The 21,040-nt window shown below is 44.5% G+C and overlaps 2 protein-coding genes across 4 annotated transcripts; both read left to right on the top strand.

Annotated features, from left to right (window-relative positions):
• The first annotated feature begins 1,412 nt into the window (after nt 1-1,412).
• SRD5A3 (steroid 5 alpha-reductase 3) lies at nt 1,413-8,385 on the top strand. Of its 3 annotated transcripts, none has more exons than XM_061992822.1 (5): nt 1,413-1,557; nt 4,361-4,512; nt 4,928-5,122; nt 6,427-6,549; nt 7,030-8,385. In XM_061992822.1, exons 1-5 carry the CDS (start codon nt 1,415-1,417, stop codon nt 7,287-7,289), a joined length of 873 nt encoding a protein of 290 aa, XP_061848806.1. In that variant the 5' UTR covers nt 1,413-1,414; the 3' UTR covers nt 7,290-8,385. The 3 variants fall into 3 exon arrangements, with proteins under 3 accessions (XP_061848806.1, XP_061848805.1, XP_061848804.1); XM_061992821.1 differs by having other exon boundaries at nt 1,413-1,626; nt 6,433-6,549; XM_061992820.1 differs by having other exon boundaries at nt 1,413-1,626.
• Nucleotides 8,386-9,358: 973 nt separating this feature from the next.
• On the top strand, nt 9,359-19,967 carry TMEM165 (transmembrane protein 165). Its single transcript, XM_061993960.1, has 6 exons — nt 9,359-9,672; nt 11,086-11,311; nt 13,857-14,032; nt 14,827-15,009; nt 17,602-17,707; nt 19,067-19,967. The coding sequence occupies exons 1-6, from the start codon at nt 9,487-9,489 to the stop codon at nt 19,141-19,143; spliced, it is 954 nt and encodes a 317-aa protein (XP_061849944.1). The 5' UTR covers nt 9,359-9,486; the 3' UTR covers nt 19,144-19,967.
• Nucleotides 19,968-21,040: the final 1,073 nt, after the last annotated feature.

Genomic DNA, 21,040 nt, shown 5'->3' with positions numbered 1-21,040 from the left:
ATTCACTGGTAGGATGGATTAACGTGGTCATACAAGTCAAAATAATTTAGGGAGGGTTTATATCCCTGTTTAACAAAGTACATTGGTAACATTTAAAAATGTTTCTTTCAATCAAGCCTTATCTATATTGAAAAAAAACCAACAAAGCACCAAACAACAACAAAAACCCTGTATGAGTTGGGTGTAGCTGGTAGGCATGCAGTTTAAGTTCTCATGACAATTCAATCCCATATGGGAAAAAGTCATCAATATCTTTAAAGGTACCTTGGGAGGTACTGCTATGAAGGCAGCCACACTGTCATTGTGGAAGCACACCAGTATCAACAGAAGTTCGTCCTGAAGCCAAAAGTTGGGTGTACTTCAGGCCTGAATCTCAGTGAGCTGCAAGGCAGAGGCCACTGTTCTCTTAATCTATTAATTTCATGATAGTTTGAAATAGAACTAAAGACCAATAAATTAGGTTGTTTTTAAAGACTTTAAAATACAGTCCAACTATTTTTTCCTGACAGTTCTGACTTAAAACCTTGTTTTATTCCAGAGCATTAGTAAGAACTAGCATAATTATGCCCACACTAAACATCATTACTTTTCTAATAAATGTTGTGGGAAATCTGAAAAATCTTTTGGTATCTCCTTGGGGGCAGTGGGTCAGATAATTGACATTTGGCCAAACAAACCAACACCTGGATGCCTGCCAAGTAACACACAGGATTCTCGTACCAGGGGAAGGCTTGACCTGTGTCCCTCTATGAGTGTAAGAGGGATGCAAGCACGACATTCTTCACTGGGTGGTCAGAGGGAACCGTCTGCCTTTGGTGTCAATATGGTTTGGCTTCTTGTTTTCTCAGGGCAAAAGAGACGAAGAATGCCCTTATTTTCTTGTAAAGACAAACCCGGTAGTATTATTGGAATAATATTCTGAATAAGAGACCCCCACATACACGTCTCGTAAAGGAAGGAGACGAGGTGCAACTGAGGTGAGCCCCGAAAGGTGAACTTGGTGGCCAACGGGCAGCTGCAGGGAAGTCGTTCCCGGGTTACCAGAGAAGATCACGGTGGAACTGGCGGGTCTGTGTCTCGGCCGTTTCCCTACCGCCTCCGAACCGAAACGGAAAGAGCTGGTGCAGACAACGCGGACACTGCGAGATGCATAAGGTGACGTTACCAATACCGATTTCCACCACGAGCACCTCCCTGTATTTTGAGAGGCAGCTACGGGGACAGAGCGCAGCCATCAGGACTCCTGCAGCCCCGAATAATTTTGGCGTCCCAGTGCCCTGCTGCCGACCGCCGCGTTCCGCGCACAGCTGGAACCGGAAGAGAACGCGCGGCCCTCACCGCCACGACCCGGCCGCCCTCCGCGGCGGGGGGCGGAGCGGAGCCAAGCGGGGCGGGCCAGGCCTGCGCCGGGGACATGCCGGCGGAGCTGGCCGCCGCCTGGGCCCTGCTGGCCGCTGCCTTCCTGGCGGCGCTGGTGGTGCTGCGGGCGGCCCCGGCTCCGCGGCCCGGGGGAGGCCTCTCCGGAGGCCTCTCCGAGCTCTTCCAGGATCTGATTCGGTACGGGAAGACGAAGCGCGGCTGCGGGCAGGGGCCGGACTGGCTGCGCCGCCTCCAGGTGCCCAAGAGGTGAGGGGGCGGCTCGGAGGGCAGCACGCCTCCCTCCCTGCCAGGTACCTGCCTGCCGGCCTTCTGCCCTTCAGTGCTGCACGCCTTGTGCCCCGGCAGCGCCGGCATAGTTAGATGTGCCTTTCACTTGATTCAGCATAGGAGGTAGAAAATAAACAGCATACGCAAGTACCACTGCCTTGTTACAGAGTGGGGTTCAGTTTGTTTTGCAGAAGTGTTATGCTGTTTTTAGAGATGGCGAACCGAGGAGCACAGAGCCAGTGGTCTTACAGAATCTCTATGTTCCAAATTGGAACAAAAGCCTAATGCCTCGAATCCCAGTCCCACGCAGTATCTGCAAAAATTTTTCTGCAAGACCCCAGTGGGACCTGGGAACGTGGATTCCTGAATTAGCTGTGACTATGGAAATATACTGCAGGTTTACTGTCTTAAACCGACTCTTGATGTTTCTTTTTAAAGTGTGACTTAGAATACGAATTACAGCATGTTAATTATCTGAATCCTGCATGAACAGTCTCTAATAAGGCAAAAAAATGACAGTGTTATCCAAACACGTATCTTAATAAATTTTCAACAGGATGAAAGAGGGAAAAGGGGAGGGGAAAGAACATTTAAAGACTTCTGTACATTATTGGGATTTCATTATTTTTGGTCAGCTTTGATTCATGACTAGAACTAGACTTTGACTTGAACATAGGCCTGACTGGATCTTGCAAGGCCAGCAGAACAGGACTTAACCCAAAGATCCCATCACCCCTCATGTAACGAGTGTTGTGACACAGCATGTTATTCAATGGAAAGGCTGTAATGTACTATTGCGGGTTACCAGGCTTCTGGTTACAAAAAATATTTTAAGCTTTGCAGTACCCTCAGAGAAAATAAGGGCTTGTAGAGGCTTTGTCTTAGTTACAGCATATTGTGAAGTGCTACATTTATAACATAGGTTCTTGTTTGAGTTGACCTTTCTCCAACAAGTTTCCTGCCACCCCATCTTAGGGAAGATAGTGTCTGAAGAGCATGGCTTTTTCAGGGAACTGGTCTCAAGCTTTCAACATCTACAAAGTTATTAGTTATTCTGTTATAGTGAACCCAAAACTCTGATAGCTGAAAGAATAGAGAAGTTCCTGAAGGTAGCCCTTGAGGCATTTTCTGTTTCCATTCATTTGTGCATTGTTTCCAAACGAGCATTGTGTTTTCCGTGGCCTGGGCTTGTTATTAACTTTGCTATTCCATCTTGTCAAATGTTATGATTTGTTTTAGGTCAGCTTGGCAAATAGCGAACATTCCTTTTCTTGAGGGATGACACCATGCTGCAGTGCTGTGTCATTCTGTAGGTCATATACATTCCCATTGCAATTTGGATTGCTGAAAGCTCACAGGGCATGTCTGTCTAAGTGGACGGGGCTTGTTTTGCTGGTAAGCAAAAAGCAACGTGTGAGGAGAAAGTTCTCGGCAAATGATGAGACAAAAATCTGCTGAATAACAGGACAGCAGGGAAAGAGCTTGAACTTGGAGAGAGCGATGACTTTTTATCAATATACAAGTTCTGTTTGCCTTCTAAGCAGAAAATAAAGAAGAGGGTTAAATTTTACTTCTGCCATTGCATCTCTGCTTGGTAGGAGAAGGAACCAAGGAGGAGAAGTGATTATCTGAAGGGGCTACCAACTGTTAATGAGCAGGGCACTCTGGAGTGTGGAGGGGTGCTCCATACCCCTGTGGCTCTGACTTGGCCTCTGTTGAGCAATACCGGAGCTGCTTTGTTGTCACTAAGCAAGGGTGTTGTACCCCTACACTCTCCCAAAAGAAAGTTTGGATGTTCCAGAGAAATATAGTCTTCTCTGACTCTTAAAGTTAAATCCTGGTTTTGTACCAATAGTTACATTGTTCAGACAAGGCCATGGGCGGCTTCCCAAGGTACGTATTTCATCTCTTTGCAGATGTTTCCAGAGGTACTGGCTTTTATTCATAGCCAGAAGGACTTTTAGTTTTAAAAGCAAAAGGAAATACTGGATTACCTAGTTTGAGATGGATATCATAGGCTGTTTAACTCCATCCAGTTACCTGTCTTAACTGTAATGTCTCGCATTCTAGTAATGCATCATATGTTTTTATAAGTGCGTTATGGGGCAAGACATGATGTCTTGCCTTGTAATCACCCAGTGCTATTCGTGGTGTCTCCTTTTTTTTCTATGTGATTGTTGTAGACCTTGAATTTCCAGAGGGACAAGATATTTTGGGGTGCAGCTGAATAATCACCTTTGGGTGCCTTTTGCCAACGGCTTTTGTCATTTATGAACTTCAACATGTCATGCAATGCATCGACTAGAACTGAGGAAAGTAGGAGTGCTGCTAGACACAACAGCCTGGAACTGCCCAGAAAATTAATTTAAGTGTGTTTTCAGTGGTGTAAATGTTAAAGAAAAAGTTGTGTGCATCATGATAAGTTGTAAATATCGAGGAATACCTTTGCAATGTGTGATTTATACTTTCTCCTCTTCAGTGCAGCTATGGTTAGTAAAATAAGCTAAGCTACAGGTTATTCTGGGCAGCATTTTGCTGGGAGAAGGCAGCATTAGGGTTATTCCTGCTTGGTACCACAGTAGTCCTGAATTCTCTACTTAGTGATAGGGGCACCAAAACGGAATGTACTCCCCATCAGGCAAGCATGTCCTGCAGCTACATTTCCAGCTAAGGAATGACAAGACCACTAATGAAGACCCCTTTGTTCCCACAGGTGGTTCACTCACTTTTATGTGGTTTCTGTGCTCTGGAATGGCTTTCTGCTGATCTGGCTTTTCCAAGACAAGTTCCTCAGAAGGCCGCTTCCATCATGGATTCAGCACATGCACCATGCTCTTGGCAGAGGTCTTCAGAGCAAGAACACAGGCAAGTATTCCAGCTATTATGAAGCAGCCATATGAATCCTAGAAAGCTGCACTACCATCCTGTCCTGGATGTGTATTCTTCAACTGCTACTTCAAGAGCTGCTTTTAAACTAGGCTCCAAGTGGCTTTCCTGGAGGACCAAGTCCTTTCAGCATTATTCAAGGTAGAAATCATTCTAATTTCTGGGTGTGATGGCTGTCAGCAGCCCTTGTAGCAGAAAGGGATGTTAGCATCTTCTAGAAATAATCTTGCTGTGCATCAGCAGGGCCTCATGTGCAAATATTTTCCCCGATGCTCAGTTAATTACAATGAAGGTAAAGTTTTGCTGTGGGGAGGGGAAAAGGTAGCCTTCTTGAAGCACTTTTGGTGTTACATTTTTCCTATCTGCCTCAGTTGCCTTTCTTACCTTCAAGCAGATGTCGAGCACTTCTCTGTGCTCCTGGTGCTCGTGCTGCTTTGGCTGCATAGCTGTCGGAGACTTGCAGAATGCCTCTGGACCAGCGTGTTTTCCAGTGGTGTCATTCACATTGTGCAGTATTGCTTTGGACTCGGTTACTACATTGCTGTTGGCTCAACGCTGCTATGCCAAGTGCCGACTAACGTCAGGAACGGTAAGTGCCCACTTAGTTATTGCCAGAAATGCGGTTTTGCTCCCGTTTGTTTCCGTTGTGGCAAATGGTTTCATAGGGGGCTGCTTGTGTGAGGAGCATGATGAGACATAAAAATACTTACTGGCGCAGCTGAAAGAAATGACGTTTCAGGATATCACATAATCAACCAGCATTGTACACAAATACAGACATTGACATGCTTTCCTGTGAACCACCACTGTTATTTCCTGAGAGACACCTCACACAGGTACTTTGAGGATCATTATCAATCAGTTTTGCTTTGAGATACATGTGCTTTACGAAGGACAGTAATAGGTACTGGTTCTCACATGTCACTACACAACTTCAGTTCTCAAACCAGACCAGAGCTTGTTTTTCTGTTGTGAGCTTTCCCTTTAAGGTGAATGTGCAAGGCTGTATTGGCCACCTTTGTTTTCCACTGAGAACTCACCACTGCTGTGCCTTGCATCAGTCACTCACTTCTTTCCCTCAGTATTGCCATGACTCCATTAATACAGCAGAAATTTGAATTGTATGACTCACTTCTGCCAACACATTCCATGTAGTCTCACGGTGGAGCTGCTGTTCCCCTGCACAAGATGAACCATGACCTGCTTGTAGCATTTTTCCCATGACTGATTTTTATAAGGTGGTCATTACTACTATGCAACTTCAGTGAAGTTTTTAACCACTTCCAACCATATAAGGTCTAGTTTATTCCAGTGGTGGTTTTTAAAAGAACTTTCAGATCTCTGACATCTGCCTTTTGCTTTCTAGACAAAGATGTCTTCACATCTTGTAGGTTCTTAGGGATGGGCATGTACATTGAAAATCATCCTTAATACACTTAACATTTCTTTAGTTGACAAGGCCTAAATGGTTCATGCTGTGCAGGTGTAGGCGTACGTATCTATGTATTTCACTATCAACAAGACAAATGTATACTTACATGTTCACCTGAGCTATGACAACATCTTTTATTAGGATTATGAGAATTACAAACACTATCCAATATTGAGGTCTTAGACTATCAATTACATATCAGTTGTACATCATGCTGTACCTCAAGCTATTGGATTAAAGACTAGATGTTTTTGGTATCGAGGGAATTATTAAGGACATATTAAGGGAAATCAACTACCAGCTGAACACTTAAATGGAGCAGGATGTAAAAGCCTCTTTCAAAGGATTAGTACTAGAAATTTTGTAAGACAGTAAGATTTTTTTAAATGTACACAATGTTTGCGGATGATGCTTGGGAAGGTATTTCTTTGCCGTATATTAATGAGACATATTTCTTTGAGGAAAAGAGCTTTCTGTGCAGATCCGCTGGTACCACATTGTAGGAGCTATGATGTACATTTGGGCCTCTCTTCACCAACACAGATGTCTTGTGATTCTAGCTAATCTTAGAAAAAGTAAATCAGGTAAGATGTTTTCATTTCTGCCAACTCTTTACTTAGGGGTTTTTTTCCTGGTTGTTTCAATAGTTTTCTGTAGCTTCAAACTCCTTAAACCACGAGTGTTTTTCAGTTCCTGTAGTGTGGTGCTCTCTAAACTTTCAGTAGATGAAAAGAGGCTGTTTGGAAAAGGATGTCTGTGTCTGTTTTACAGAACTTAAAACTTAGGGTATCCTAAGGACGGATGCATGCTAATGCTTAGGACTTGTGCCATTCCTCGGGGACCTCACTTCTGGCTCTATGGGGGCTAAAAATAGGTTTCCTTACTCTGTATTTCCACAAACAGACAGAGATGGCATCTTATTTCATTAAGTGCAAAGCTGCCAGATCAGATGGAGGTGGATGATGATGATCACTTTAATGAGCACGTTGTGTAATTGTGAGTAGAAGATAAAAGTTTGTTTAATACATGTTGCTCTCAACTACTTTCTTTCTGTTTGCTTGCAGGAAAGGTCATAAGTCTGAGCCACAGTGTGCCTGTCGGAGACTGGTTTGAGAGAGTTTCTTGCCCTCATTATTTTGCAGAGCTCCTCATATATCTATCTATGGCCATCACACTTGGATTTCACAATGTGACATGGTGGTGTGTAGTGATGTATGTTCTTTTTAACCAGGCACTGGCTGCTGTTTTGTGTCACGAGTTCTATCAGAAGAACTTTAGCTCCTACCCAAAGCATCGAAAAGCATTTATACCATTTGTTTTTTAGAATATTTCTTCCTTAGTATGTGTAGTGCAAACTGGGAAATGTTTTCTATGAGGAAACAAAAGATTTGTGATTTATTAAAGTCACACATTTTCTCTTAATTCTAGCTTAAGGGCTCATGATTTCAATAATAATCTTATCAGTGTTACCAATTTATGTGGGGAAATATAAGGTCTCTGCATATCCTACAAGCTAAAGAAAGGTTTACTGAAAACCCTAATTCCAACTGAAGTGATGCTAATTGACTATTTTCTGGTTTATATCTTATGCATGAAACACTTGCTGTTGTGAAGCATGCCCAAATGCATCAACGTGAAAACTGCATGATGAAAAGAGGGTAGTACTACTGATGAACTACTACTTTTCATGCCTTGGCTAATATTTAGGCACACCTAGTCTCTTTTTTTTTTAATCACTTCAGAGGGAAGCAAATGGTGTATTGTCTTTCTGTGCTTCCCTGTTGATAATTAAAACCAGTCACTGCTTTATAACTGCAAGCACAAAAACCGGTGGAGAAAGCTGCAGTGGAGGAATGACTCATGCTCAGCAGTAGAGATAAACAGACCCATTCTCTGTATTTTCTCTTCTGCGCCGAAGTGTTTTCATTCATTGCTGAAAACTCCTTGTTTATCCCTAAACTGGGAAAATCATGGAAGGTTCTCTGTGTGGATAGATGGTAGAACAGAATTTGCAGAAAATCTATGTCCTTCATTATGGGTCTGCCATCCTTCTTGTAATCCCTTGTGTGTTAGAGGGGGCAGTTATTCAGGATGACCGTAACCAAAACTACACTGTTTTTTAAGCAGCCTGTGAGAGTACATGTAGCGAACTGCCAAAGCAGGTAACACACGGAGAGGCAGAGAGCACATGGAAACCAATGTCTGACAAGTGCTGCAAAGAAATTCTTTACTGGGGAGATGATGTCACTCGGCACAGGGATGGTTTTTTCGCACCTAACCATTGAATATTTTGGTCCTTTTATGATACTGGAGTGAATGACTGATTTGCATGATGTAGCATATGGATGCTGGTGCCTCCATGTGTTTTCTACTTAGACGCATACATTATTTTTGTGTACGAGAATAATTTTTATATACTGAGGTACATATTATGAATTAACTAATTAAAAGTTTATTACGCCTTCTATTTCCATTGAGCTCTGTATTTGCAAAACACGGGCAATTAGTTTGCATAAAATGTTGTGCCACTCTTGGCTCTCACAACCCTCTCTCCATCCACACTCCTGTAGCTTCAGTTCATCATGGAACATCAACAAACCCTGTCCTGAGACCACATCTTTCCATATTCTTTTTTGGCGATTCTCAGGAAGCTCCACAAGTACCTTGTTTTACTGTTCTTCGCCCTGGTATACTAGACTGTAGGCAAGCTTTGAGCCAGCAAAGAAAGATTTGCCTTCCTAGTCTAGTTTGGGAGAAAGCTACAGATGTTTCCACGTTGCTAGGTCAGCTTAAGCCTGAAAAAACAGAGGGCTCAGCTGATACAGGTATGGAGCATGTTAGACAGTTATGGAGGCAAGAAAGCTCAGCTCCCCTGAATTCCTGGCCATTTCAGAAGCTCCCCTTGCATGCTTTCCTAGCCTCTGTAGTTTGGGAGAAAGACGTTTGCACTTTGCTGGGTCATATGAGCCTGCAAAATGAAAGAGCTCCGCGCTCCGGGGAGGGCGCAGGGCCCTCCAGGGCCCACGGGTACCCAGAGCGTTGCCGTGCCCACGGGCTGCTAGGAGCCGGGGTGTGCGCAGGCCATTTCTGTGCATCTTTTCCTCGTCTCACGCAGCCGCTTCGCTTTCCGCCCCTCAACGCCCTTTCCCTGCCCGTAAGGCAACTCCGAAAGCAGGAGGGACGCGCTCCGACTCGCCCGTTCGCCCGGGGAAGCTGCACGATAAGAAAGGCGGGGAAGAGGACGAAGCAAGGCCCCGGTTACGCGCCGAGCGAGAGCCGCGGTGGTGCCCCGGCTCGGCACCCGGCAGCCCGGGCGGGGCGGCGGGCGGAGCGTTCTCCGGCGGCGCCCGCAGCCAATCGGCGCGGCGCGGCACCGCCCCTCGGGCCGGGCCGTTGCAGGAAACGGTTGGGAGACGGTTGCGGGGCTGTGATGCGGCGCCTTTAAGAGGGGCCTCGTGCTGTGTCGCCCCCCTCCCCGCCTCCTCGCCGCTCCCCTCCCCTCAGCGCCGCGCTCGGCAGCCATGGGCTCTCCGCCGTCACGGCCGCCGCTCCCGCGGGCCACCGCGCTGTTGTTGGCGGCGGCGCTGCTGCTGCTGCTGGCCCCGGCGGGGCTGCGCGCTGCTCCGGAGGAAGAACCCGCCAGGAAGAAGGAGCCGGCGCCGCCACCGCCGGCGGCGGCAGCGCAGGGAGCCGAGCCGCGGGCTGAGGTGAGGTGAGGCGGGGACGGGCCGCGCCGCGCCGGCTGTCGGCACACACACACCCAACACAGCATCTCCCCGCCTCCCTCAGCGGGGGTGGGAGCGGCCTGGGCACCCCTCTGGCAGCTCTCGGCCTGCGAGACGCATCGCCTTTTGCGGGCCATCGGGCTCCCAAGTTCCCCTCCGGTGGCTCTGCAGCTTTCCCTTTTTCCTGCTAAAAGAGAGTAATTTGAGTCCGACAAGAAAAACGCCGTAATGCTTTTCTCATTAGATAAATATTTCCGTGTCTCACTCGCTCAGTGAGGCGGGGAGTGGGACCGACCTCCCCAGGTCTTCCTTGCAGGAAAGCGCAGGCTTTGCCGACACTCAAAGCTTGCCGGTTTTACCCTCGGTGTTTGCGATTCCTTCCTTTGCGTTAAAAGTGCTTTTGGCTTAGAGGGGTTCTAGCACCGTGTGATCGCACAGAGGGGTGAAGTAATTGCTAGCGTGCAGCTTGGCGTGACGTGGGGAGCACGCCGAGTTTTAGATGGGGAAAGCCAAGAACGTGCAGCGCAGCTGAAGGTGAAGGAGCTCTGGGAAGTGTGTCATCTGGCGTGGAAACTTTTACGTTTCAAAACGAAGGGGTTACAGCACTGCTGAAGGTGCTTGGGAGCTCACCCTTTTAAAACACGTTGCAATGTGTCTCTGCTGGTAGACGTGCTGAAACAAGCTTTCTCAGCTGTCTCTGGTTGAGCACCGACTTCCTTATTTTGGAGATCTTTCCCTTGATTGTAGGTCTTACTCCCTGTAAAAGTAAACCCTTTGAGAGGGAGATCTGGACTGTGCTGGTCTGGTTTGACCACTAGAAAGCCTTAAAAGATAGTTTTCAATGGACATAGAGCATGTCCAAAGAAAGCAAATGGGAAGTCATGCAGATTTTTAGCGTGGCTGAGATGCAAAAATTCTGCAAGGGAAGAAAGCAATTCTGACGGTTTTTGAAAGTACAGCATATTTCTCCCGAGCTATCCTAGCTATCCTAGCCACCTAGTTGTAGTTTGAAGGTCTGAAAATGGCATATTTGGCCCAGGTCATAAAGTAAATAGCCAGGGATTGTAAAGACAGCAATACTAGACCTGAGCTAAAGCAACTTTCTCTGTATTTTGTATCATAGTGGCTCTCATGTTTTGATAATAGTGTGCACGGAGAAGTACTGCTTTTAATAATCAGTGCACCGTCTGATTTTCTTGCTGAGCGCCTAACTAGCAATTTGAGGTAGGTGACAGCCAGTAGTTAGTTAATGCTGCATGAGAGGTGTATAGTTTAAAGTGTCATTTGATACAGGATGGTATGACAGGAGAAACACAAGGCTCAGTACTTCTGCGACCTATTCAGGCTAATTCACTAGTGACTTCTTTGTTGTTTCCCTCCCCACCTCCCTTACAGAAGGGATCCTCGCCAGTTGCTCCTGTTCACACTGTCAATGAGGAGTCAGCTGACAAGACGAATTTGGGCTTCATTCATGCATTTGTGGCTGCTATATCGGTCATCATCGTATCCGAACTGGGGGATAAGACCTTCTTCATTGCAGCCATCATGGCAATGCGGTACAACCGTTTGACTGTGCTGGCTGGTGCTATGCTTGCCTTGGGACTGATGACATGTTTATCAGGTTAGCACTCTTCCATTTCAACTCTTAACGTGTACTGAGTATGTATTTATCAATAGATCGTAATTGAAACCAAGATGAAAGTAGCAGATTTCTGTTTTAAAGAGGAGAGTGTGAAGGTTTTCCTGGGGTCCGTGGCTCAGATTGAATATTGAGGTGTTTGTGCTTCCTAGACTTCAGTATGAGTTTGAGAAAGAGGAATGGGATTGAAAACCTAAGAGCTTCCTGTGTTTTTTAGCCATTGGTTTCCTTTTTATTTTTAGCTCCCATTAAAGCGATGTGCCTACAGGGAACGTGGGAGTGGCTTCTGTTTTTCCTCCTAAGGCGAAAGATTCTTGATAGGATGACAAATTTCCCTTGTCTGACTTGTATCCCTGTACTTGTAGCCATTTGGATTTGTGCTGGGAGCCCTGTAAGTGGAAGATGAGGTTCTGCCATGATACTTTGGGGTGGGTGATACTGCCAGAGCCAAGAGCTGGAAGGAAAGTGTGGTGGCAGGTGGAACTTGAGGAGCCTGTAGCTGTGGGTGCTTACATAGCTGTGATCAAAATATAGAGCAGCCTTCAGGTATATCAGATGCTGCATACTTTTTTTTTTAATATGTATGCTCCTTCCTAGCCATGCCCAAATAACTGCAGAGTGTTTGTTGGTTTATATACAGTGGAGACGGGCAATTAACAGGCTTCAGCCTTCTCTGCAAGTGTTTCTATGAATGGATTTTGGGCATGTAGCTAATGGTGTGTATACATACTGCTGCAATTATTGTTGTAGTCTCAGAGCAGTTTCCATTTGCATTGTATCTAATGACAGCATTGTATGTGTTTCTTCTGTTACTCACTTCATAGTCTTCGACTCCCCTCCCAGTTCTGCGCTGCTTACCTCACGGCATGTTGTGTAGGGCTATAGGTGGTACACTGTTCTGTGAATCTTCCATCTCTCTCCTGCCCATTACAACTCTCCCCTTTTCTATACTGCCTTTTTTCAAGTCATTCTCGACGCTTTTTCATAAAAGCTTTCTTTTCTGCTTTGTCCTCCAGTTTAGAGGTTCCCAACTATTTCTCCATTTTCAGAAAGGAGATGGGTTCCCCCCCACCCCCTTTTTGGTTTGTTTTCCTCCCCCCCTTTCCCCACTGCCCTTGTTTTATACAAGCTGCATCTGTAAATTCTTAGGGGTTTTACCCACCTTGATTTCATGAAATATGCTCATTTAAACTCACCAGCTCCAAGTAATCACTACTTGGGGTGCTTTTCCAAGCTATGCTTCACAAAATAAGCTGTCTTACTGTTCTGATTAGTTCATTATGCCTATGCTTGTATATGCAAGTAATGCTAAAAAAACCTCCAACTTTTTACATAGTTTCCTGCAATTGCTTTGCTTCAGTATTTTCAGTCTTTAAAAAGAAGTTCAGTTTAGCTCCTTCTGGCTCATTTAGCTGTGCCACTAATACTGTTATTCATATGTGTTTGTGTCATGTCTACTAATAGTACAGCCTGATTCATTTTGGTTTCATAGTCTTACTTTTGATAGTGAAGATTAATTTCCAGATTTTGTAGTAGCTTCTTTCTAAGAACATTGTTAGAGTAAGAAAGTATATGCAAGAAAACACATGAAGTCATATGTTTCCTTTTAGCTAATTGTGTGTGGAGTAAAACAACATAGGCAGTTGTGAGTGCACAGTCTAAGCAGCCTTGAATGTTAGGTGTGGAGTTTTAATTTACTCTTGTTCATACAGACCTGGTTTGGGGTTTTTTTTGTGCAAAAAACCTAACTGGGCTTACTTTGTGAAGAATTCAAGTACTTTGTCCTGGATACCTATTTCTTCTTATTTGAGGACTACTTTTGGCTTAGTCTGATCACCTTCAGTGCCTGTAAAAACGTAGATGCACCATGGAGGCAAGTTTTTTGATCTTAGAGTGGGATCAGTGCTTTTAAATTAAAGGAAGATCAAAGTTGTCCACGTGTGTTTGTGGGAAGTGTGGGAGAGAAGGGAATGGTAACATGCAGGTATGTGCATTTGGCAAAAAGTCAACAGACAGATTCATGCAGCTGGATGATCTGTAGGTATGTGTAGTAGATTTAACTTGGAGAAAATCTTATTCTAAGTTTATCTCATAGATGAAATGATTGGAAAGAGATGTTATCCAGCAAGTAGTCCTAAATAAGAATGGAGTTAACTGGTATGCATTGTGACTACTATAACATGATGACAGATGAAGGTTTCATGGCATGCTTGGAGAAAAGGCAGGACTTGCATAGTCTTTGATGGGAAAGATAATGCTGCTCTTGGAAATAGCAGCACATCAGTTTTGCCTGGTGAGCCTTGTCTGCCAGTTTCTTGTATGACCAGTAATGGTTGGAGTTTCTGGAATGTCATTATCTTGCAAACCGCCCCCAGAAAATTACATAAAACTAACGAAAGACGCACTGTTTATTTATCAGTGGCTATTTGGATTGCAGGCTTTGCTAGCAAGCATTTCTTAGATGTGGGAAAAACCGTTAGAGTCCTCGTGCTTATTTTTGTAACTGATGCGTTTGTTTTCTTTTCAGTTTTGTTTGGCTATGCCACCACAGTTATTCCTCGTGTGTACACATACTATGTATCAACAGCACTGTTTGCAATTTTTGGCATCCGAATGCTTCGTGAAGGCTTGAAAATGAGTCCAGATGAGGGTCAAGAAGAGTTGGAAGAAGTTCAAGCAGAAATTAAAAAAAAAGATGAGGAAGTAAGTCATAAGCTTTCTGTCAGTTGTGGCTGGTGAAATAGTTACAACCGTGAAGCTGCAGAATGACACTGTTGTGTATGAGGTCTTTATCTGTCTCTGTCCACACAGAAAAAGTGTGGTAAATGGGACATAAGTGGATCCTGGAGGTTATTTCAACAGGTGATCCCAGTTTTGTGGCAAGGGACTTCTCCATAGAGTATGACTTGGGGGCAGTTGGGTTTGGTTTGCTTGGTAGGGTTTTTTGTTTGGTTTGGGGTTTTTTTAATGAATTGCTAGCAAAAAGGACATCAGCAGTTTATTCTTACCTCTGCTTTTATTTGTTTTTATGGTCAGGCAGATTAATGCTGAGGTTTGTGGTATTGCAGCAAAGGCCTCTGTTATAGTATAGTTTTTTTCAGTAATTTTATCAAATCCTAGTTTGAGAGCCACCACTTGTGAAAAGAGGGATCGCTGCTTTGAAAGTAGGAGGAAATCTGTGGTTAAAAACCATTCCTACTGAAACTGCTGTGTAAGTGCAAGCAGTGCAAGACGCAGCTGGAGGTTAGAGTTGGTTACAAGCATATATGTGTGTGTATGTGTACACAGACAGATGTGTGTGCATATATAGAGCTATTCTTTTAAAATGGTGTCTAGTGTAAACGATACGTTGGTAATGCAGCAGTCAGTGGCTAATAACATTGCAGGTACTAGGTGACTGGCTTTAGTGTGTAAGTATTTCATTGGGGTTGTTTAGAGGACATTTCTAATCTTACAGTTGTTTGTGGTTATGTTTTTTTTCCCCTTGTTCTCCACAGCTTCAGAGAACTAAACTGTTAAATGGGCCAGGAGATGTGGAAACAGGGCCAGGCACCACTATACCTCAGAAGAAGTGGCTGCACTTTATTTCTCCAATCTTTGTTCAAGCTTTTACTTTAACATTTTTAGCAGAATGGGGCGATCGTTCCCAGTTAACAACCATAGTCTTGGCCGCCAGAGAGGTGAGTACTGCAGAATATCTGCCCTGCTTTTGCCCTTTCTGGGTTGCCTGCAGGGAAGCAGGAGAGACAAACACTCTTGCAGGAGGTATTGGATTCATACCTGCTGCCTTGCTGTGCCTTACTTAGAGTTACAGCTCTGCTGAGACCTGAAAATAAATACACTGAAGCTCTGGGTAGTACTAAAATTACTGTTAGATGATTGGGACTGCACAGCCATTTCTGGAAATCATCATTTTATGTCATGCAGCTGAAAACAATTGGATTTTGTTGCAGTGTTCAGAGATATTAGAGAACAGATGTTTCTTTGATCCGTGTGATCCTACAGTTTAAATGTGGTGGCTTTTTTAAAGAGAGACCTTCTTAAAGCAAACTTATAGCTATTAAAATATACCTCTTTTTTAAATCTAAGCAAATATAGTACAGTGGTATAACTTAAAACTACTGTGCAGTAAGTAATACTGTAAATGAAGTGATATTCAGTGTGATGATTGGAATCTATATAACTGTATTATATTTAAGGCAAAATTAAGGCTTAGAGTCAACCTTTTAATAAACATAAGTGGCTTACCTGTGCTCTTTCATGCATTGGGATAATTTATATTTTTCCTTGGGGCTCATGCTTCTTTAGTGCACTTTCAGACCTTCCCTAGGGGCAAATCGGGGCTGTGTAATGAAGGAGGCTATAATCTGTGGGAACCTCTTGTCTCTATTACAGTGTAGGGAAGGTGCTTAGAGCTAACAAGGCAGGAAACAGCAAGAGGAGAGGATGATCCCATTGTTCAGGTAGTTGTAGTCCTGCATATTGAGGAACCATTACTGCCTCTGCCCAAGGTTTTATAAGGTGCTAGGCAAGCTGCTTAAGCCCATCTTTTCATAGGTAGTTGTTAACTTGTAGTTTTCTTTTCCAAGTGTTATATTAGAAAGTGTTCATCAGGCTCTGTGGTCTGCTTTATGAAGTGCTGAGCATCACAACTGAAACTGGGGCATGTTGTGCCTTCAGCATATGAAGCATTTGTGTAAGTGCTAGAAAAACAAATACTACACAAAATGAAGATACCTTCATCTTGGCTTTCAATCTTAATGATTTTTTTATCTGTGGGATTGTTTTATACCCTGTTGTTTCATAATATGCTCAGATAAATCCTTGCCTGTGAAATACTAGGATACATACAGGAGCATTACAGAAATGAGTATGAGGAAGGAAATGGTCTTTATATGGAGGTTTGAGCAGTGTGGTAACTCAGCTGAGACCATACATTCTTTAGTGGAAAGGAACCAAACAGTACATGACTTTATTAAGTGAGTAGCATCCATCCTGTCAGCACAAACAAACAGGGCTCCTTTAGATGTAAAAAAGTGTGGACATTTGGATGTCTCAGTGCATACAGCAGGAGGATGAGTTAGATGTGGCTTCATGAATCTAGTCCTGACAGCAGCCCTCAAGAACTTGGTGTTACACCTTAATAGTAACACTGGATATAAGAATTGTTCACCTGTTTAAGAAAAGGAAACTCTGTAGTGTCCTATTAGAGTGGCTTTGCCTGGTAATTTGACAAGTCTAGGGAATGGAGTGGGGAGTGAAATTCAGCCTGCTGTCAGTGGGGGCTCTACAGGTGACAGCTGACCACGAGGAAACTGAGATTTCCAGGAGCTGTGGGGCCTCTCTGTTCTGCTGGCACAGCCTTGCTTCTGACCTACGTTTCTTGGTGGTTTCCTGCCTGTCCTCTGCTTGGTGCTGACCACCTTTTCTCACTGGCTTGTGGCTTTGGTTCTTCTGGCCAGCCACTGTTTTGTCATTGTATCATGACTTTTCTTAGACAACTTAGCTGTTTGCCTGTTAGATATTTCATGCATTCTTCATGTGATGGCAGCATATTTTTTATTCAACTGTGTTAGCTAAAAAGCTCACTTAGAGATGTGCAGGGGAGGGGGCTCAAGTACAGCAGAAAGTCATGCTGTTACCTGCCCTTGTTATTGGACACGAAAAGTTTGGTTTCTGTTTCTAATGCTGAAGTTTTCTGCTATATGAGGTGTTCCACGTGTATGCTGCCTTTAACTGTGTTATTTGTAAGTAGATCCGAGAAATCTCTTTGCATACTGAAGTTGTTCATGTATCAAATAGCTGCTTGTTATGCAGTGATGTGAAAGCTGTCGCTGGCAGACTTGGAAAACTATTATCCTCTGAACTTAAAGTCTGTCATACTTCTGTCTTTGGATGTTTGCAGGGTGGGGAGGCAGCTTGTAGAGCACAAGCTTGTGAAGCTGGACAAAGGAGTTGGAATGTTTGAGCTGCTGAAGGCTTTCACTTGCAGTTCACGGATTTATGGCTGGTGTTCTTCCAGCTGATGTGTATTGTTTTTCTTAACGGCTGCCACCTTCCCTCTAGAGGTTTAAGTACAGCAGAGCGATTTCTAGATCTGTATCTAAAGACTTTAAGATGCTTCTTGGTTGAAACATGCATCTATAGTCAGGTTAAGTCTGTCTCCGTAGCTGATGTACACTTGTACTACTCTTTAGGCATCCTCCATGCCTGATGTGGGACTCGTGCGTTTTCAGCCGTGCTGATGATTCCCTTCTGTGTTTTTCTCTCAGGACCCCTACGGTGTGGCAGTAGGTGGGACAGTGGGCCATTGCCTCTGCACTGGTTTAGCAGTTATTGGAGGGAGAATGATAGCACAGAAGATTTCTGTTAGGACTGGTAAGTGAAAACTCACTCCAACCAAAGAAAAAAAGCACTAATGCTCCTCACGTCTGTGGTGTAAATTGACTACGTGCTTGGGAACAGTGTTTCTCAAAACCTCTGGAAAATCTCCAGACTTTTTGATTTGGAGTTTGTATCCTTCAGTCCAGCTCCCCTCCTGCCCCACAGTCATCTCCTGGCAGGGCTGGCCCTGTGCTGACCACGCTGCCAGGCAGAGCCCAAGCGCCAGGTGCCGAAGGCTCCGGCCTTGACTGTGCTTCATGGGTTACTGACTCTGACTGAAGGAATCTGAACAAGTGTCGTGGCTCCAAGTTTAAAGATGGATGTGGGAGGTGTGTTTTGATTCACCGTGGGAGGAAAGGAATACAATATTTTGGACAGTAAGTAGGCATTGTTCAACGTGAGTAAGGGAGAGTCTGTGTAATTCTGCGTGCAGACCTTTAGGTGCGCAAGAGAACTGTGTATTTACAAGTTATGCCAGCCATACAAAAGCTTTAAAAGCTATTCTGTGTGTGGCATATCTGTAACAGGAAGGACCAGTAAGGTTAGATTGGGTTGTTTGTTTTTCCTTTGGTTAGGCTGCAGCTTGTTTCAACTGCCAGTCCTGTGATGGAGTGAGATTTCTTGCTCCCAAGAGGGATTCTGTGAAGCTGCTTCCTCAAAATGTTCATTCAGAATGTGTTCTGTAGTTGTGGAGGTTGTAGAAAACCAAATTTGCTGCAAAAAGTGAAACATCCATTCTGTCGTGCTTGTTTGACAAGGAAATTGGTGACAAAAAGCTAATCTAAACATGATTTAATAAGTGCATCTTTGGCTTCAGGAATAGCCTTATTAGCTTAGACCAAAGATCCATCTAGCTAGTTAGTTTGGTTAGTAGGAGAACATAGGCAGTGGTGCTTTACTGGGATGCAGTTCCAGCCTCTGTGAGACTGTGGCTGTTGCAGGCAGGTGATGGTTTTGATAGTGTCTCTTTCAATGCAGTTACCTAAACTGTGCAAAACCTGCTAATTAGTATGTCGCTCTGATGGCTTGCTGCAGGGGCAGAGTGGTGTATCTTTTCTTTCCCCAAATGATGAACAGCAGGTATCTATTGCAGCGTTACAGTAGCTGAAGTAACAAGAGTAAAGCAAAGCTTGCTTCTGAGGACCAGAATATGTTGCTGTGGATGCAGTCAGACAGGAGAGTGGCATTAGGGGCCTACTCACTGAGCTACAAACAGCATCCACTATCTGCAGCATTAATGTTAAAGTAACATGATTTGAGAATGGGGCATGGAAAAGAACAATCTGTAACGTGTCATAGGAGATCTTGAAATTGCAGTATCTAATGTCTTTTTTGTTTGTCTTCTCTCCCCAGTGACAATCATAGGAGGCATTGTCTTCTTAGCCTTTGCATTTTCTGCACTATTTATAAGTCCAGACTCTGGGTTTTAAAATTTTCGCCCTGCAAAGGAGCAAGGATTGGAAGCATCAAGCAGCCGTCCTTGTGCTGCCCTTTTTTGTATATAGTGTACAGAATTGTAGTGAAACAAGCACTGGAGGGGAGCCACGGAACTTCCTGCAGTGAGCGGTGGCTGTGCCTGAGCCGTGGGCGGGCTCTGCTCGGCCAGCGCTGCCGTTCCCTCGTGTTCCGCCTCTGCCGAGTCCTGCTGGTCTGCTCTCCCAGGAGCTGAGGCTACTTCTTCTCTTCCTCTGTTACACATGGCCACCTTTCCTGTTTCTTCACGAGCTGGTTCTTGAGGCTCCTCAGAGCAGACTCTGTCTTGTTCCATGTTGTTCAACAGAAGGTGTTAAGAAGAACACTGCTGGCTCCCACTCCTAAGGACCTCAGTCCCAGGGTGCACACGAGGCTGAATAATCTAAGCAAGAAGAAACCCGGGAGCAGCTCCTGTACCACTGAGTGGCTTAGCCACCAACAGAGAGTTCAATAAACTTCATTTAGAGGGAAAACTTCTTAATCAGGGATTTTTATCAGGAAATTGCCGTGTGGTGATTAACAACCTTCCGTGTTCCATATGCAATCTGTGCACAGCTATTATTATTTTACTTTGGTTTATTGTTTTTTTAAAATGTTGAAATATTAAAGTATATGGAAAGTAATAAAATGGTCCAACTTGAGGATTTTCCATTCCCAGGATTGAACAGTAATGAAATTCTTAGATTTAGATGTGTTCCTGGGGTTTGTTGGGTTTTCTTTTTTTAGGAATAGAAATGTAATCTGGAAGAGTTATTAATAAAACATAGTGTCTCAATTTGAATGATTTTCAGTATGTTTTTGATGGTTCCTGCACTCCCTGCTGCTGCAAAGGTTTGCCTGGCCTTTTTGAACTTAGGGTGGGGAAGTTTGCTTAAATTTATTTTGGATACTGATAAATACTTTGAAAATGTTGTCCACTGGAGATACACGGGTTGGAGAAATACAGGCCCTTCTCTGCTCTTCAGTGGTGATTGGGATTCCCAGCTACTGGCTTCCATGCCCTGCTACGCTCTGCTCAGCAGCGGTCTTGCAGAACAGGTGTGTCTTCTCATGGTATCCCTCTGCCCTGTATGGAGGATCAAGTAAGAGGGAGTGTCACAAATCATACCATCCCGTTTGTGGTCCCTAATCCTGCTCTGAGGTGTCTCTGCCCAGGAAGCCCCTTAATGCCACGTTGCTCACACTCCTGTAACTGCAGTGCTGGCCACACACAGGGCTGTGACAGCAGGCAGCTGTTTCAGGGGCCACGTCTGGATGTTGGGATCTTGGCCTGAAGGAAGGGAGCTGTGGCAGCACTGTTGCATGTAGGTAAGTGAAGCATGTGGCTGGTTTGCTGGTGGGGTGTTTGCTGTTGGTTGTGTATTTTTTCTGTTGAGTCAAACACAGTAGCCAAAACCTGCAGCTGCTTCTTTCCCACAGCCTGGAGCTGCACACACTGTGTTTCTGGTGTGCTTCAGCTCCTGTGCAGAGGGGATTTGTAGCAGACTGACACATCAAAACAGGGAAGAGCCTGAACTTTCAACTGTTTGCTGCATGACTGTGTTAATCAAAAGTGGTGTAGCTGAACTACAGCACACTTGTACAGGTGTGTCCTGGGGAAAGGAATTGTGGTGCCATGGTCTGTCCTGATGCAAAGTCTCACTGAAAATCCAGAAAGCCAAACCCCTTGGCCAGATATTCCAGTGCAGGAGCCTTTTAAACTTTACATGCACTGCTTAAAACTGTTGTGATAGGAAAACAGTTACGATCCATAGAAAAAATAAGCTATGGAAGGTGTTGTTTGTAGAGGTAAATGTGAAGTTGCAGGACACATCTCTGCAACTTCACATCTGTATTTTACTATTGCAGACTTGG

The sequence above is a fragment of the Colius striatus genome, chromosome 3, assembly GCF_028858725.1.
Source record: "Colius striatus isolate bColStr4 chromosome 3, bColStr4.1.hap1, whole genome shotgun sequence".
Taxonomy (NCBI): Eukaryota; Metazoa; Chordata; class Aves; order Coliiformes; family Coliidae; genus Colius; species Colius striatus.
The sequence above is the reverse complement of the archived record's forward strand: the minus strand, read 5'-3'. Positions and strand labels throughout refer to the sequence as shown.

Bases quoted from the DNA above. Each gene is read 5' to 3' on its own strand.
- SRD5A3 (XM_061992820.1), top strand. From the start codon at position 1,415: ATGCCGGCGGAGCTGGCCGCCGCCTGGGCCCTGCTGGCCGCTGCCTTC. The intron at 1,627-4,360 runs GTGAGGGGGCGG...TTGTTCCCACAG, and splicing joins CGCCTCCAGGTGCCCAAGAG to GTGGTTCACTCACTTTTATG. The intron at 4,513-4,927 runs GCAAGTATTCCA...ACCTTCAAGCAG, and splicing joins TCTTCAGAGCAAGAACACAG to ATGTCGAGCACTTCTCTGTG.
- TMEM165 (XM_061993960.1), top strand. From the start codon at position 9,487: ATGGGCTCTCCGCCGTCACGGCCGCCGCTCCCGCGGGCCACCGCGCTG. The intron at 11,312-13,856 runs GTTAGCACTCTT...TTTTCTTTTCAG, and splicing joins ACTGATGACATGTTTATCAG to TTTTGTTTGGCTATGCCACC. The intron at 17,708-19,066 runs GTAAGTGAAAAC...TTCTCTCCCCAG, and splicing joins GAAGATTTCTGTTAGGACTG to TGACAATCATAGGAGGCATT.